The 18,906-nt window shown below is 48.7% G+C and overlaps 1 protein-coding gene across 30 annotated transcripts in view; it reads right to left on the bottom strand.

Annotated features, from left to right (window-relative positions):
- NCOR2 (nuclear receptor corepressor 2) overlaps positions 1–18,906 on the bottom strand; it is a 373,900-nt gene that overhangs the window by 262,655 nt on the left and 92,339 nt on the right. For 29 of the 30 annotated variants that reach the window (XR_010918232.1, XM_067539730.1, XM_067539728.1 and 26 more), the window contains exon 2: positions 13,260–13,473. Coding sequence is in view for 28 of the 30 variants with exons in the window: in XM_067539730.1 (XP_067395831.1) it covers positions 13,260–13,364 (105 nt within the window). In the remaining 2 variants the exon portion in view is untranslated. Of the gene's footprint in view, positions 1–3,685; positions 4,108–13,259; positions 13,474–18,906 lie in introns of those variants that run through there. The other variant, XM_067539719.1, reaches the window with a different exon arrangement.

Here is an 18,906-nt window from a genome sequence, read left to right on the forward strand (position 1 = left end):
CTCGCAGGGCATTCCCTACCAGTGGGATCTACCCCACTGCGGAACGGCGTTCCAGTGCTCAAGATGTCTGCTAGTGAGCGCAACAAAGCACAGAACACTACACCACAGGGAGGCAGCTCTGCAGTGGAAGAGGGACAAACCAGGTGACGTAACAGGCCTGTCCCTATTTAATACCTGTGATTCCAAGTGCTTCGGAATCTCGACCTGCCTCAGCTACAGTCCTGGTGCACAAAAAGCTCAGGAGATGCCATTCTGCCAAGAATGCCGTGTGCCCCAAACTCAACTGTGCAGCTATCCCAGAGTTTCAAGGGTAGGGGAATAGGACAAGCACAGCCTTTTTATACCCACCGATCAGGGCATTTATTAAGTGCTTATGAACAAGCAAAACCGAGTCCTTTTCCCCCTAGATGGCACACTGCAAGGATCATATATTACAAATTCACTGCGTGTTTTATTGTAAGCAATTTTTAACGAACAGGATATTTCAACTGCACCAAGACAACAGCTTTGCTGAAAATGAAGCTGATGAATCATATTGTGATCGGAAAGGGTAAGCACAAAATGGTGAAAACATTATTAATTTATGTATAAAGTGCTTCAGCTCCTGATTTTAGGACTATGATGTTTGGTTCATTTCCATTGCTGGCAACCAGAATATTGTTTTTAATGAATCCCTTTCAACTGCCGAGCAATTGAATTGGGAGGGAAAGACGGTTTTATGGCACCCAAACTCTGATAGCCCAGGACATACAAATCCAGTGTCTCTCTGTGAATCACTTATAGCAGGTTAAGAAAGCAAAACCGAAGCCTCTCACACCCACGGACACGTTCCAGCATGTCACAGAGTGAAACCTGCAGAACCCCGGACAATATGGTCATGAATTTGTATGAAACCTCTGCCTGAGACAGAGGCAGGACTAGTGGTTCGAGCATGGGCTGCAAGCTGGGCTTGCCGGTAATTCACGGTGTCTCTTTGGAACAGTCAGAACCTCTCTTCCGCATTTCACCCATCTACTCCGATGGCATCAATCGCTCTATTGATGGTCCCCATTACCGCAGCATCTAAGTGCCTCCCAATCTTTAATGACAACAGCTCCCTGAGGTAGGGGAGGTAAGAGCTAAGAATTAGTAGTAGTAGCAGCAGTATTTTACAGATAGTGTCTCTGTAAGCCAGTTCCCTGAGGAGACGTCTGAGCAGAGATAAAAGACCCCTGGCCTGGCTGCAGCTGGCCTGGGGCCAGTTGATTGGCTGGCAAGACTCAGGCCCAAGCCCCATGAGCCAGAGTCAGCTGACCCAGACCAGCAGCTGGTTTTTTATCCTCATATAGACGTACCCTAAGTGATTTGCCCAACACCACACAGGAAGTCTCCGGCAGGGCTGGGAATTCAACTCAGAACGCCTATGTCCCAGGCCAGCACCCTACCCACCAAACCACCCTTCCTCCCCCACTACCACACTTGGTTTGCCAGTGAATCCCAGTTCACGTCTCCCTTTGTCTCCCATCTCACCAACTAGATCACCAATGCAAACAAACACAGTCCTTGCCATCAGCAATCAAGAGTCAGCAGTCTATGCAGAGTGACTTAAGGGGAGTTCAGTTCCCCCACGCCACCATGATCACCAACACTTCCCCCCTCCCCCCATGTGTGCGCACACACACTGAGAATGCTCACGAGTAACGTGCTCAGCAGCTGGCACGTGCTCAGTAGCAAAACCGGGCAAGGTCTTGAGGCTGGAGGCATTTTACTATTAGACGGGACAGCCTCAGCAAAAAGACCTAGAATTCTATCGACCCAACTACTGTCTTGTTCATGGAGGTGGCCTCCCAATGAGGGTCATGGACGTAAGGCAAGAGGATGAGTTTGAGGGAAGCCTGCACTGCTGCTACTCAGACTGGACGATTTCAGTCTGCAGGGCTGTCGACACAATACGTTTATTTAAAAAAAAAAAAAAAAAAAAAAGGATCCTTGTGCCAGCATTAACACGACTTATTTTAGCTCCTGGGTGTTTGGATATCACATCAGCCGCCCAGCAGAACGAGAAATGTACTATTTAGCCCTTTGCCCAGGCAAAGCCATTGTCTGAGGCCAAAACAGGGGGGAAATGGGGGATTTAGAAGTAGCTAAACATCTCAGCAGTGCCGTGATGCTGTCTGTCAGCACTAGGCCCTCCCTGCACCCGGGTGAGACAGCTGACTAGTCCTGAGCCCTCTCTGCGCAACAGGAGAGGAGATGCTCCCGCCTCACTCAGAAGAGCGTGCTGGCAGGAGCTCTGCATTCATGGCCTCTTGCTGCTTTCTCCATCGTCAGGCTGCAGGAGGAGCATCGCTGCTAAGAACTACGCTGGCCCTGGATGGACATGCTCCAAGCTCCTGATGGCAGAGGGGGAGGAAAGAGTTTGATCTCCATACCCTGCACTGAATCTGGACTGGGTAAACGGGTTGGTTTTTTCTTTGGAGGGAGGGGTCATAGCTCAAATCATTTTAAAAAGTAACGTTTGTCCCTGGTTCCTACTCTGAGGCATGTTCCTCCCCTCCCTGTCACAGGGCCTCAAACAGCTGTCCCCAGCACCACAGCTCCTGTTCACTCCGCCTCTCCGGTAGCATTCACATGGAGGGGCAGGGCCTGGCGCCGTGAGGTAACCCTATCCCAGCAGCGCGTGCTGCTCCAGAGGCAGGGGACGCTATGGCCCCTCACAGCCCTGGCTCTAAGGCTGCTTCACTGGCAGCAGGCAGGCGCACCTGGGAGCGCCGCAAGGCTAGCACTGAGTCGTGTCGTGGTGCCAGCGGGAATTCAAACGCCATCTGTCCATTTTTGATCTGCCAGAACCTCTTACATGCTTGAAAATGACATTAATCTCTTCTCCCCACCACCAGCAAAGCCCATCTCTCTCACACACACACACTCTTTTGCGTGGCATGTATGCAGAGAGACCATAACTGGGTCTAGGCTACATAGCATGAGTCTTCTCCTCTAGCCATATTCCAGAACACAACCCCATGGTTACGGTCAAAGCATCTATGGAGGAACCTCTCCACTGGTTTTGGAGAGAAGCAGGGCTGGGGCTGAATTTTGCCCTATATTTGCTTCTCATAATACGCAAGCAGTTTGGATCAGGCGCTAACTTATAGCGCCTTGCCGGGAAACTGACCCATCGAGTCATTTCCCCATCCTTCTAATGGAGCTCCAAAGGTTAACACGGCTCAGTGGTGATTTCATTCCTTGTTTGTGCACCAGTATCAACAACGTTGCCAGCACGGCTCTCGGAAGGCTATTTGCTCGCTAACAGCTGCCGCACAGCAAGCAGAGGAAACACAAGGACAGAAAACACGATCATTCTAAGTGTCTATATCATTAGTAGCTATAAAAAAAAAAAAAAAAAAAAAAAAGGCCATTTTGCAACCAAAAGGAGGTGTTCAATTTGGCATTCCCCAAAAACGCACAGCGATCTTACCCCTTCAAACACTGGCTTCAGGCTGCCAGCCATGCATATGTCTGGAAATTGTGCAGAGACACGCTGCATTTAAGTCAAGTTCAGGAGTGAACAACTTGAGAGTATCCTTTCAGTTACAGTGGGGTGGGGGAAATAGGGAATTGAAAAACACTGAAAACAGAAGAGCTCAAAGATCCATTCTAAAAATAAAGCACTCAGCGCCTCACGCTGTGACTGGGATTGCCTTATCACCTGTAACTTTTCACTCTAATCAGGGATGAAGCTGACTGCTGTCTGTGGATGTCTTTCTGCAGTGAGTTAGGGGCAATCTGTTGCTGTGATAAAAGCAGTCCACACTGGAGTTGGAGCTAGTTTTTTCTGTAATGATTAACTGCTCGGGGACTGGAGAAACCATCTGCAATTGATTACGCAGAAAAAAAAGGAAGCTATTGATCAAACGGGTCACTCCAAGGCAGCATTGCCCACCCTCCAGCCATTTGAATATCCAACAGAGAGGGAGAGATTAAGCAACAGCAACAACTCCTCCATACTCAAGTATGTTGTTTGAGATAAGGTTAGTAATAAAAGCCTGGCTGAACTGACACAGTGTTATCTTGTCTACAGGGATGCAACATGTGCTTAAGACAACATCCTTATTGTTCCAATAGCCTCCCGGCCAACAATCTCCCTGACACTGCTGACTTGGCCTTATGTTTTAGAAGATGACCGCACTACGCAGCCTGCTCTTGAACGGCACTGGTTTTTGTTGCCATTTCTACACTGAGATGGTATCTGTTGCCAGCCCGATCAGTGTATGTACCAGCTGCACAGCAGTGCATCCTTCTGAATGGTTTTTTTTCTCCCAGTGAACTGTGAATTTCAGAGGTGCTTTTCCTGGCCATGCTGAACATGCTATTCACTGAAAAGACTCAATGTCAGGGGGAACTCCGCTCTGTTCTTTGGATTTCACAATTTTCTGATGGTCCCTGTAACTAGCCACAGCAGCTCCGACATCTGGTGCCAGATTTGAGCAGCCAGTCCTCAGGGAGTCGGCAGACAGAACTAGGGAGGTGTCTGCAAAAACAGGAACAATTTATGACTTCCCTTCTTTGGCGCTTCTCCAACAGAATTTTATGTCCAGAACACTGCTGGGCCCTGCACTCCCTTCCCCATCCTGGAGTCACACACAACCACAATTAAACAGAGCCTGCTGATGGGGATTTCCATCTCCCGTCCACCAGCATCATCATGTGAAATCCCCCAAAGCCTAGCACTCAACTGTGCAACCTCACTTGTGGTCGTGCACTAACCACAACTCCCAAGTTACCGCCACCCCCTTGAATCCCATTCCTTTCATGCACCCAAACCTGAACTCCTCACCTCGCCCGCAGGGTCCTATGTAATTGGGCCCTTCCCAAATCCCTTCTGCAGTTTGGCACCTCTGCTCTACATTTGTGACTCCCCATCTCACTCCTACTCTTCCTCCCATCACCTCCTTCTCTCCACTCCGGGCTTTCTAGCGTGCTCGGCGGTGCTAGCAGTCCCTCAGAAACAAAGATGAAGTCCGTCAGGCTTGATGGGTCTTCAGACGACTGAGAAGCCCGATTCTGGATGCACACGTTCTCCGGCAGTGGGGGCATGTTGTTGTGTAGGGGAGTAGGATTTGAAGCCCCAGGTTGGTCTCCTTCTTCCTCCACCGCCACCATTCTGCCTCAATATTGAGTTGTTGGGCCTTGAAGGTGGCACCACACCGAGCGGTTGGCAGCTTGCTCCTCCCAGTCATTGTCGATACCTTCGTGCTTGAAGGTGACCTTGAGCGTGTCTTTGTACCGTTTCCTTTGTCCGCCCTTTCAGCATTGGCCAACGGAGAGCTGGGAGAAGAGAACCTGGCGAGGAAAGTGGTTCTTGGGCATCCAGATGCAGTGGCCCATCCATCAAAGTTGATTTCTCAAGAGCAAAGCTTCGATGCTGATGGACGCAGCTTCATGGAGGACACTCGTGCTGGTCCGGCGGTCCTCCCATTTAATTCCCAGGATTCGACACAAGCACCGCAGATGAAAGCTCTCAAGGGTCTTAATGTGGTGTCAGTAGACGGTCCAGGTTTTGCTGCAGTAGAGGAGAGCAGTCAGCACGACAGCCTTATCAACCAGGACCTCCATCGACTTCCAAAGGTCTCTGTTTTCAAAGACATGTTGTTGCAGCTTGAAGGCGGCGGTACTGACGCAGTCGACCTGTGCTGGACTTCTTCATTGATGGTAGCTCATTGGGAGAGGTGACCACTGAGATACAGGAAATGCTCCATGTACTCCAGAGCCTCCCCGTCTATGTGGATGGCGCGAGGGATGTTCAGTTTGCCTGGGGGAGATTGGCTGAGGACTTTCATTTTGGCGATGTTCAAGGACAGGCCAAGTCTCTTATATGAAGTGTTAAAGAGATCTAGCGTCACTTGCACGTCCTGTGCAGAATGAGCCACCACGCAGCAGTCATCCGCAAACTGAAGGTCATGGATGTCCTTGGTGGTGAGTTTCACTTTTGCCCAGAAGCAACCAAGATTGAAGAGCTTCCTGTCCAGTCAATAGTGGATACTGATGCCAGTGGTAAATCGTCTTGGATGAGGTGAATGACGATAGTCAGGTAGAGAGTGAACAAGATAGGGGCAATCACGCAACCTGTTTGACCCTGGTCCAAATGTGAAAGGCATTAGTTTCAGATCTTCCACTCAAGATGGTGGCAATCATATCGTCTAGCATGCTGCCCATATGCTAGCAACCGGTTCCTTATTCTTGTCTGCCAAGCAATGCCCTCCCTTTCTCTTTCTTACGCCAAGGGTGAATAAAAATCAATGATTTTTTTTTTTTTAAATCATCAATAAAATACTAAAAATTCTCTCTCGTTTAAAAAAGAACAGTTACAATTAAATCTCATCACAAACAAGCTAAATCTACACTTGCAGTCTCATAAAAATGAATTAATGGCTAGTCTGTGCTCTAGTCTGTCCAGCCTAACTACCAGCGATTGCTTCTTGAAAGCTCTTGGCTTTCAGTTTCTGTTTCAGTTTCTGTTTCTCAGCAGACTAAAGTCACATGTGCAAAGACAGACACAGGCCGGATAGGATTGTTGTTGTTCTGGGCTTATGTGGTGGTGGAGCTGGGCCAACTAAGGCAGAGGAGTTAGTTAAGACACTGTCTTAAAGACAGAGAAAGACAAAGGACGGAAGCAGAGTAGAACGGAACAGTGGGTGGACTGGAAAGAAAACGGGAAGACTTTATTCAGTACACACACAGCTTCCTATATTCCCACACACTTTTGCCACAGAAAAACTGTCATGACTTCTGGGCGTGAGAGAGACCTTCTCTGAGAATATTTTGAAGAAATTCCTTCCCTGGGTAAAAAAGGAAAACGTGTCAGGTGTAAGCAGTGTAAGAAGGAGATGCAAGCCGTAGTTGCAAGAATGAAACATCATAATGAAAACTGCTTATTGGGAGAAAATGGTGTGGATTTGATTTAAATCAATCCACCCTGCTTACACCCATTTCTTCCAGGAAGCCGTTCTACCCATTTTCCTTATAATATATCCTCCCCACTGCTCCTTTATCTGTGCTGTCGTCCCATCACTGGTCTTCATTATTACAATCTATTATTTCTGTTATAGAGGCCCCCAGCCAAGATCTCCATTGTGTTAGCATTGCTTACACCGGGGGGGGGAAAATACGGCCCACGGGACGGATCTGGCCAGTCTAAAATTTCTGTGCGGCCTGCCATGCAAGCTACCCTGGAACATCAGGCAGTTTTCGGCCGGTCGCTACCCGAACTTCCAGCTTCCAGTCATGGCCGGAAGCAGGAAGTTTGGGAAGTGACCGGTCAAGAATCACTACGCTGCCTGATGCTCCAGTTGCCAAAGCAACAGTGGAAATTTGCAACAGCTCCATCTGTATTTAAAAAAAAAGGCGTAACGTACCAGGGAAAATGCATTATAAACCCCAGTGCTGGAAGTTAAATCTTTCCTGGCAAGGAGACAGAATCCAGAGCTGGGAATTAGGGGTGGTTCTTGCTTCGCTTTTAACTATCGCAACCCAAAAAAGAAATCAAATATTTAACAAGCCACCACGGTACAGTTCAGAGCTCACATAATGCATCATCAGAAAATCTAAGCCACTTTTCGAGAGAGATTATTTGAGTTCTTGAGTGAGTGGTTGATCAAAGTTGTCATTTCAGTTTCAAGGTATGTTTGTTTTTGTTTTTTTTTTAATTTTCAAACTACTCTTCAAAGGCCAATCAACCATCAGGCCCAGGGTAACGGAAAGTACAATACCTGACAGAGGACAATACCTCGTATGAAATTTGAGCGGTCTCCAACACGGCTGTGCAGCTGGTAGTAGGAATCTGCTCTTTGGGTTTGCTGGGAGGGTTGTGAGCAGCACCGGGGCAGGCTGGTGTTTGATGCTCTAATGTCTTCAGTTTGCAACGGATGTATAAATTAATATAGACAAGCATGGTGGTTCTGGAGGTAATATTGTTCACTGCATCTCCAAGAATCAGTAATACCAATGGCAATAGCCCCTTACATTTATCATGCAGAAAGCACTTTTCCATACGGACGCATCTCAAAGTGATTTTTATAATATATGGATCATTTCACCCACCTCTAAAATGTAGCCTTCTATAGCATCCCTGCCACACCAGCAACATACATCCCTATGCAACCGTTTTTCAGGATAGGTCATTCAGGTTAGCTTGCCCTGTTCAAACTACTGGGAGAGTATAATTATCCAAGCTGGATTTTGGCCAGAACACCAAGATTAACACCCCTGCTATTGGGAGAAGTGCCTGGGGATCTTTAATGATCACAAGTGATCAGGAACTCAGTTTTGTGTTTCCCCCAGTGAAGAGAATCTCCAGCATCATTGGACTGCTGCTCGTCCTCTCTTGGAAGGTAGCTTTCCTGGTGGCCATTACATCGGCTAGGAGGGTCTCCGAGCTCAGAGCTTTAACCTCAGAGACCCCCTACACTGTCTTTTATAAAGATAAGGTCCGACTGAGGCCCCACCCAGCCTTCCTGCTTAAGGTGGTGTCTCAGTTCCACTATAACCAGGATATCTTCCTCCCCGTGTTCTTTCCCAAACCACACGATTCGGAGGAGGAGCAGAGATGGCACTTGCTGGACGTCAGACGAGCCCTGGCCTTCTACATCAAGCAGACCAGGCCGTTCCGGAAATCAACACAACTGTTCGTGGCAGTGGTGGACCAAATGAAGGGCTCACCTGTCTCCACCCAGCGCATCTCCACCTGGATCACCGCCTGTATTAAAACCTGTTACGAGCGGGTGAAGGTGCCGCTTCCAGGAGCTGTGACAGCGCACTCAGCCAGAGCCCAGGCCTCATCTGCGGCCTTCCTGGGAGGAGTGCCCCTGCAGGACATCTGCAGAGCAGCGACCTGGTCATCAGTCCATACCTTCACGTCCCACTATGCCATCGTGCGGCAGGCGAGAGAGGACGCAGGATTCGGCAGACCCGTGCTGATGAGAGCAGCTCACCATTGACTCCTACCCACCTCCAAGGTAAGGCTATTTAATCACCTATATTGGAATGGATATGAGCAATCACTCAAAGTAGAAAACAGGGTTACTTACCAGTAACTGTTGTTCTTCAAGATGTGTTGCTCATATCCATTCCACACCCACTCTCCGTCCCCACTGTCGGAGTCGGCAGAAAGAAGGGACTGAGGGGCCGCAGGGTCGGCAGCGCCCTATGTACCATGGCATGAGCGCGGCACTCCAGGGGACGCCTGAGCTGACCCTACGGAGCTAGCTAAGGGAAAAAAGTTCCAGGAAACTGTGCACGGGGCGCACACACACCTATAATGGAATGGATATGAGCAATCACTCGAAGAGAGAATAAATCCTTAGTAATATAACTCTGGATGTTCTCATTAGACATAAATGTCCAGTCCTTTTTCAAACTTGGAACTCATGGTCTTAATGACACCTTGTGGCAATGAGTTCCACAGGATAACTATGCACTGTGTCAAAAATTATTTAACCTCTCTTTAATTTAAAGTTCTCTGCCTCTCTCTTATTCAATGTGCCCTTGTTTTTGCATTATGAGAAAGGTAAACAGAAGAGCCCAATTCACCTTCTCCATACCTGCAGATTGTTTTGTATGTTTTTACCATGTCCCCTCTTATTTGCCTCACCTCTTAACAAAACAGACTCAATGTGGAATCTCATGTGGAACTTTCCCTTCACAAATCTCCCTTCATGTAGAAGTTTCTCCAGGCCTCAAACAATTTTAAGGCTAATTTCTGAGTCCCTGTTTCTACAAGGCTCTGTTTCCAACAGCAGAGATGGGGTCAAGGTGTATGAATGCAGGACCACTGACAGACAGGCAAAGTTACGGATTTACTTGTTTTATGGTCGCACCTAGACATTGGAGGCTTGCAGTGCTAAACCACGAGCAAACGTGAGAAACAGACAGTCCCTACCAATGTAATCACATATATCCTGCAGGCAGACTAAACAGTCGCGGATTTACCTAGGGCTAGGACCCTATTCGTGCAAAATATTCCATAGAATGCAGCAAACCTGAATCAAAATCTCATTAAAAGTAGAGACTCATTAGCACTGGGTAGGTTTGCTTCTTTGCCATCTTCCAAACTAGCTCTTACGGCGCAGATAGCCCATGACAAAAGTGACCTGGCTGAGACACGCTTGTCAACACCACGCCATGGTTAATACGCCATGCAAAGCAACTTCAAAGCAATCCATTACATCTTTCCTCCCAACAGTCCCAAATACAGATGAGCTCTGTCCCGACAGCCAGGGTCAGGTGCCAGGCAACAACTCTGCCAAATGACAGATGTACATCTGCAGACAGAGCTCAAGGAGATCACACAGGGAGAGGTTTCTGAGAAATGCTCCATCCTCAGCAGCAGGCAAGGTGACTTTGACGGGGCCCACGGCTGAGGCTGTGAGGGTGGGAAGGACTGCTCTGTTTTCACTAAGTAGGAGATGATCCTTTTGGGTTTCCAGCTACAGCCTCAAGTGAGGCCTCTCCAGCGCCTGAACACCTAAGCGGAATCATATAACTCTGGAAGATTTAATGTGGCTGTAAAAATAGCATTTAGAAGCTGTGCCAGCAAACCACTTCAACATTAAGTCAGGGGAATCAAACCAGCATTCACACCGGCCAGCAAGGAAGGGCAGGCTGGAAAAATCTAGCACTCATGTTTCAACTCGCATTCAACACAACTGGTTGGTTTCACTTTATTAGATGGTACCACAAAGGGAAAGCAAAGCCGGTTTTGGAAGATACAAGAAATCAACCACACAGCTCTGATCACTCTCATTTCTGGGGGCACACTCAACGTGGACTCTTTTTAAAGGCTCTGAAATGACTGCAGACATGGCATGTTTCTCTCCCCTCCCGGCCCCCATTTCTAGTTTCCAATCAGGACAGAACTTGCTTGTTAGGGCAAGTTTGTCCCTTAACTTCAAAGCACACAGCATCCTTGTGAAACTGCACTGCGAAGAGGTGTATAAACCACATTCCACCACAGCCAACAGGGGTTAAGAGAGAGTAGCTACCTCCCCCAGCTGTGGATAATTGGTTGACCAGCAAAGGTTGGGATAAGGGGCTGCAGCCCAAGCAGAAGGGGTCATCAGCCTGCCGACCACCCTGCATCAGCAGCAAACTGGTAGGAAGCCGCCCAAGGAGCAGGACCCAACATTTCTCAGGGACTGGGGTGAGACTGCGAGGGGGAAGGGGGAACCCCATCAGCTGAAAGGGTTTCCCTTCTCCTGCTCTCTACCAGCTACAATAGGACTGGACTCCCTAGGGTCCGGCTACAAAGCCCTGGAAGAATACACACAAAGATTTGAGATTTGTGGGATCTGAGCTGATCGCCTAAGAGCGCAAGCTCTTCAAAGTCCAGTATACTTTCAAAGGACCTGCGGACAGGCAAGAGCGTTGAGCCCCTCACGTGCCCCCACGCAGCACGCGTGGAAGGGAGACTCTTAGAGACTGAACAAGACTTGCGTGTCTCTTGGTTACCTGGTCTGAAAAAGCCTCCTTCTGTGGCGTAAAAGAGGGCAGGAAAAAGGACCCTAAGCAATGGGTACAAGCAAAGAAACGGCCGAAAGCCTGTCCCGTCTCGCCCCCCTACTTGGCTTTCTGCCGCAGAACTTTCCAGACCCCCCGCTGCCCGGCGTGCGCTGTGCTACTGGCGAACAGCAGAGTGGGCGAAGGATGGAATTTCAGCCTGGCATCCACATTTCCTGGATTCGGAGGCTCTCAAGTTAGACCTTTAACACGACCACAACAGCGATTCTGCAGTTCAATAGGATTCCCTGTTATGAAGCTAACCCTGAAACGAGGTCACCTCATCTTGCCTGCACGTTATAAACGCCTTTGTTACTGTGATCACCGTGCTACAACTCACCACGGTGCTGGCTTCAAAGAGCAGGCTCACAAGTACGTTCTACGCTCCGACACCTAATAAGATTCATTTAAGCAGCTTGTGCCGATCTGAAGCTGTTCCACTAGGGAAAGTCTTTTCCATTTCCATCTTAAATCGAAAACATTCGAAGATCCAGGAGGAGTGAGCCGGGAGAGGGCAGGGGCGATTGCACAGACCAGCGGGATTTGTACAGGTTAACCCTTCCTAGGTCTGAGGCATCAAAAAGCAGCACTGTCTTGAGTGGCTTCTGGATAACAGGATTAGGGATAACCACTTTGCTAGCAAACTCCACTAGGAAAGGGCAACTGAGTCACACGCAAACAGCTTCTTCAGAACACTGCCTAGATTCTTTAACACTTCCTGGCCACTCTGGACTGAGCCCAAAAACCCAGCCTGCTTCCCTCTGTGTCTGACATGGCCGTCCCAGATGACTCTCCCATTCCTCCTGTGTGCTCCATGACGGCAAGTGAAAGTTTTGGCGTGACGGGGCAGTGCTAGCTAGTGGTTAGAGCAGGGAAACTCAGAGCCAGGAGTCCTCCTTGACTGGGTCACCTTGGGCACAATGTTTTTACCATTCCTTGACTCAGCTTATTCCCCGATCTAACCGAAGACAAGACCTTTCATCTACAGAAGAGAAAAACCTAAGAGCTGGGAGGGAGGGGATATAAAGAAAAAACACCGATTCCTTGACGTTCGCTGACACAATACGCAGCGTCCTCCACAATCCGGAAGCCCCACAAAGAAAGGAGTCTCAGCAACTTGACTGAAAAGCAAAACAGTAGGTTTATTAGATGGCAGCCCCCTTGGCACAGTTGCCAGCCTCCTCTGGAGGAAATCACAAGAGCTCTCTTACAGACATGAGCGCTGAGGGTCTGGCTTGCTGGGAAGTGATAAGTTTGCATCCAGGGAAGGATGCCAGCCACCTCATGATTCAGCACACATTGTAAAAGCCGAGCCAGAAAGGGACAGAGGCAGAGCCCTTGAACGCCACACATGCGGTTAACCGCACTTCCCCTCCACTCCCAACGCCCGCTTGTGTTCCTTTAACCCCTTGGGTTCTCTCTGGGAAAACGAGTGACCCACCAAGCTTCTGTGAGCAGAGCAATGGACTAGAGCCCAGAGCAGCACTGAGGCAGGCAGCAAAGTGGGCTGGGGAGGGAGAGAAGTTCTAGCCATCCTGAGAACGAAGAGGAGAGAGAATAGATGAGAGAGGAAAGAAGAAATCCCATTAGCAGAGAAGGAAGTGCGCTTTGATTCTCTTCAACACCCCACATCAGCAGAAGCCATCAAATCCAATCACCACCCCGACAACAGGGCCACGCAATCCTAGGCCTGTCCTGAGGGCAGTATGGAAGGGAGAGGTCTGCCTTACCGCATGCGTACGACTGATCTGAACTGGATAGGACAGGGCATGAGGGGGATAGCGTGGCTCGGTGGCTTGCCAGTTCTGGGTCACGGGCTGAGTAGATCCAGACATGTCAAAGAAGCAGATGGGACGTTCGTCTCCTTCGAATCCCCGTCTCAAAGAACTAGGAAAGCCAAAAGCTCCTCTTCATTATGCGCCTGTTGGCCACGTCACCCTACAACTGCAAGGAAACAGGAAAGCAGAAGATTAAAACTTGCTCAAACCACAGTCCAGCTGAACAACACAGTCAAGCCACAAATGGTTTCTAAAGCCTTATATTTTCTTAAAAGGATTTTCCTGCACATCACAGCACAACTACTTTGTTCCTTTAACGAAGGAACGTTCCAACTGTATGAAAGCCCAAATAAAGGTTATTCAGAGTTTATTTTTATTGATTTACCCATAGGCATTTCTAGGGAGTTCATCACTGTGGTACATAGCGTCTGACAAAATATTCCCAGGGTACAACGCTGACCCTGCAAACTGACCCATGCCGCCAGCTTGTTTGGGTCCCACTGACAGTAATAACACGATTCCGCCTGCATGGATCAGTTTGCAGGATTGGGGCCCAAGTCTCAGAACAGCCCTCTGAGGCGGGTAAGTTTTAGTGGGAGGTGACCCCAGTCCCGCTGACATAGACTGGTGTGTTAATTACTTCAGTCAGAGCAGGAGGCAGCCCACTCTTATTAATAGGTGCAAATGTGTGGAAATGAACTGACAATTGAGGCTGAATTCTCAGGAAGGGTGTTTATGGAGCTGAAGGGAACTGGTGGGAACCCTTTGAGTCATTTCACATTTACTGGGCAAAGCCCTGGAGAACATGCTTTGTTCATGAGTCATTGGGAGGGGGACAAGAGGACATCGGCAGTCCCAACTCTCAAGTCCACCCTCACTCTCTGCCTTCGAATCCCCCGTTAAAACTCACTTCTTTCAGAAACCTGGCTGCCTGAACTCTAGCACCACCCGAATAGTCAATTTCAAAACCTAGTATTTCAAACTCCCTATACAGTAGACACTTGGTGTCGCCTTTGTTGTTACTCATAGCTCACATGGACACTTTTCTTTCCATGTGCCTCTTTGGACGCCATCATTATGTCTGTGTCCATCTCATATAAGCCTGATCCTGCAAACATTTTCCCATGGGAGTAACCTTGTGCAAGGGAGTCACACCACAGAACTTCACAGCAGCGCTCATGTTCACATTTGCGGGAAGGCCATGTTTTTTCTTCTCTTTTACAGCACTTCACAAATAATTTAATGTTTACATAGCACCACCAATTCCACACCCCTCTGATCTAAGTCACCGGGGCCAGTATCAAATGCCAGGAAATCCACCATAGCACCGGTGTCTTTTCACACACATTCCAGTACCCATCTCCTTAATGGTATGTCAGATGTTACAACTCCTTTGGCAGCCACAATGAAAAAAAACAAGCACATCAACCAACCGAGAGGAGTTCCCCCCTCACCCTAAAGGGAGATTTACAAGTTGTTTATTTTTATAGACACTTTAAACCGTTTGTTTGGAGATGTTTTTAAGCGCCGCTTTGTCAGGATTTGACCTAAAAGTAACTAATGTCTTAATGCTGCCCTTTATTACCGGCCGTTTAAGAGGCATTAAGCATTATTCCCGTATTAACTGTTAATTATACAAAGCATAAATTTCCACCGCTGAACTAAACATTGCCATTGAAGCGGTGAACCCTTTATGTGCAGAACTGCAGCTCATTTATGTGCAAAAGAAATCAAAGTGTTATTCCAACCCATCTCTGCACCTAGTGCCCCCTCACCCCACGATACCCAGATCTCAGCTGGGCTATTCATTTCTGCATAGGGTTTTGCAAGTTTTGCAAGATGTATAGATCCCTGCCACCAGTACACAGGGAGCAGCACAGGGCACTTACAGTACTGCAAATCACAACTGGACATCTTCCAAACGACTCCTTGCCACTGCTATGGACAAGAGCAACGCATGCCCAGCCCAGTGTCTGTTTCAACTGACACAGCAGTTAGTGTGTACAAAGAAAAAAGCGGAGGGGAGGAGGGGAGAGAAGAGAGGAAGTTACCTTTGCTCTTTGGTACCACAGATCAGCCCCGACAATAAACCGCTTAGCTATCTGCTGCAGGCAGATATGAGGAGGCCAGAGGAGTGACACTACCTCAGTTGTCTGGCCGTTTCCAGGCATCATTCACAAATGCACGCCAGTTGGGGATGCATCAAAACAGCCAGTGATCACCAGCGTGCTGCATGAGCATCATCCTTCTGGCTAGAAGGGCCCAAATACTGCCCCCGTCACCAAAATAGAGTTGCAGAAAGAATCTGCTGCCGAGAATCAGTAGCTAAGTGATGACCAGATGAGGGGACGTTTTTAATAGGTGAATGTTGCAATGAATGATAATTACCTGCAGCCCTCAGAGGTGCCTCCCAACCCCTTTAATAAGTGGGTATTCTACGGTAACCTGGGTGCGGGAAAATACATACAGTGAAGATTGCCAAGGTCCTTCAGAAATGCAGAATCAGGAGAGTCGAGACTCCCAGCTTCCCTTCAAGTGCGCTGCTCTGACTGTTGAAGAACACAGCTTCCCCTGTGTCCTCACAACTCACTACCGCTCACTAACTCACTGCAAAGGGAGCTAGTTCCCTTCCCTTCCCAGCTCAAATCTTCCCTCCCCCTCCCCTTGATGCACTCACGGAAGAAAAAGTTTACCTGCAATCTTTGTTCTAGGAAAGTATCTGGAGCCCTAAATTCCCACCACTCCCACACAAAGGGAGACAATTTCACTATCCAGGAACTCAGTGCCATTCAATGGAATTCACCCTGCAGGGCAGGAAAGCCCCTGCAGACCCAAAGGGGAATTTTAAAGCACTCAAACGCAGTCATTTATTTATAACGTCCAATCTGACTAACTTCCCCTTGCAGTTCCAACTGGATGCCACGCTAGTTTTCACTTCTCGTCCTAAACTATTACGCAGTGCTCCGACTGCGCTGTTAAACGGCTGTTTCATTCACCCACCACTGAAATGCAGCAACCTCAAAGGCATAAGGAACTCCATGCATAGGCATGCGTGTACGTGTGTGGCTAAATTCTGCCTCATTCACATCTGAGCAACCCCCATTGACTTCACTGGGTTTGCTGGGATGTAAGCCAGGCCTGCTACAGGAGTTCATAAAGCTTGTTGGGATGAAAGTCCCCACAGAAATTTAAAATCCTTTCCTAACAACTGATCCAAACTCAGTCATCTATGTTTGCAGCCTCCAAAGCGTTAATACCGGCACGAACGCACTGCAGGGTTCAGGGGGCTTTGAGCAGTTAGTGGCTTTCAGTGGCTTCATTCAAAGCTGTGCTGGCTCACAGGTGGATTGCTCAATGCCCCCACAGCTGCTTGTATTAAAGAAATGGGATGACTTTTTGCCAGTCAGATCAAACAATAAACCAGCTTTAAAACTCAGCACCAACTGGGAGGAGGCAGTGTGCTGGGTTCTAACACAGGCCCTTAGTGATCACCCTAAAAAGCATTTCAAGTTTGCCTACGCACTGGCTAACGTGACTGCAGCATTCGAGAGAGTCGCTGAACTTCCATACACGATGTGTACCACAAATCTTACGAAACTTGTGGTCATGCATTTGTCAGCACCACGTCTTATTTTAATAGGGGAAAAAACCTTTTCTCCTCAAGCCACAGTGCATCTGAAATATCTATCTATGCTACGTTAGTCCAGCTTCCACTGAAAGGGCCACTTTAATGGAGAAACACTATACTTAGGCCTCTCTCTCTCTCTTTTACAGGCTTTAGGATTCCCATGGACTGAGTCATGCTGTACTGCTTATAAAATGAACAGAGGTAAAAAGTATGAGAAAGGGCTTTAGTTTTGTATTTTGTTCTTCTGTGTATAAAACATAAGCTCAAACCACTACCTGCCAGCAGAAGTGGACAGATGCACCAGCTGAAAACCACAGCCAATGAAATTGTGTTAAAACAAGTTACTCAATAAACACCGCGCCATTCATGGAGCTCACCCGCCACAGGCAAGCAGGACCGCACGGCACCTCTGTTACCAAGAGCCATAGTTAACACAAATGACTCCTTAAAGGCTCAGCGTAAAACATCAAATAGCAGTCAGCGGGCAGGAGCGCAGCCTTGTTGAGGCTGTTTGTGGACTTTGCTTCGTTAAAAATAAGGAGCGTCCCATTGATAGTAAAATCTAAAAGCATGTTTAGGAAAAGTCTTAAACAAGCTGTGCAGCAGTTCAGTGTAAGCTGGACAAAGTGAAACCCAAGGGACAAAGAAGTCCAACCAGGCTCTCCAGAACCACCCTGAACTCCAATATGAATCTACCGATTCCACCACCCAACATCCCAGCTCAATAAAAACGACTTTCCAGTTGGATTGAGAGGGAACACACGGGTCGCGTCTCTGTGCGAAAGATTAAAGCTGCTGCAATCTGTTCCATTGTAACAGAAATCGGACGTGAACCACAGGGGCTTGGTAACCTGCCAATGTTACCCTGGGGTGTCAAAAGCTTTTTTGGGGGAACATGGGCGGGCCCCACTGGAATTAAGTTTCTTCCAGGCGGGTGGGGATGGGGGGGGGGCCCCTCCGCTGGAATTAAGCTTCTTCCTGTCAGTGTGTCAATGAGACCAAGCAAGGTTGTCGCTTAGTCCGTCAAACCTATCAACATCTGATGTCGTCTCCTCGCCAAGGACCTGTTCTTTAATAAAAGGAGACCTAAGACACTCCGTGCCCAATGGCAGAGAGTTCACTATAATGTAACTCATAACACTCTCTACGTCCAATACACTGTTGTCATAACACGTATGTATCCAAAAGGCATCTTGTATCATATGCAAACTGGTGACTGCTGAGCAGGATTATCACCACTGTGTGAGGTATGGGAGGGTTGTGTATAAAGAATCGTGTGTGTCCTGGAAAACATGTTCTTAAAATGTGTTTGTGAGCCATGAACCAAGTCTGCCTTAGACAAACGAACGTGGGTTTATCTGCTTGACTGGCTTAATGACAGGCAGAGGGCAATGGAAGTACAGAGCAGTGAAATTGACAAGCAAGCCTTCAGTAGCCTGCTCTAGGACAGGGCAAGCCACTGGGCTCTCCGCCTGGCTTTCTGGGCACCGGGCTTTGAGCCGCAGAGGGGAGCTGCCACCTGGCTGCTAGCCCGGGAGATGGGCAACTGCCACCCAATCCAAGCAGGGGCGGAGGAGGCTTCCGCGCAGGCTGGGACCCAGGGATGTGGGCAGGCAGCTGCTGCCCATCTTCAAGCCAGGGCACGGGAGGCTGTGTCTCGGCTTAGAGCCGGAACATGGGTGGCAGTCACCCAGCTGCGAGCCCACCTCACAGGGCACAGGAGGCTGCTGCCGGGCTCCCACCTGGGAGTTGGGACTGGGCGGGACAAAGGCGGATGCCGCCCGGATCCCCAGGTTGCAGGCAACTGCCGTCTATCTCCCAGCTTGGAGGTGGGACCGGGTAGGAAGCTGGTGGCTGCCGCCCACCTCCCTTCGCTGGGTTTTTCGCCGCGTATCCCCTGCCTGTGTCGTGCGTCCCACAGGTTGAGAAACTATGTTTTAGGCAACGCAATACCTTGCTAGAATTAAGTTT

This window comes from Emydura macquarii, unplaced genomic scaffold (assembly GCF_026122565.2).
Source record: "Emydura macquarii macquarii isolate MOO-44397 ecotype Brisbane River unplaced genomic scaffold, CSIRO-AGI_Emac_v2 contig_554, whole genome shotgun sequence".
NCBI classification, from domain to species: Eukaryota; Metazoa; Chordata; order Testudines; family Chelidae; genus Emydura; species Emydura macquarii.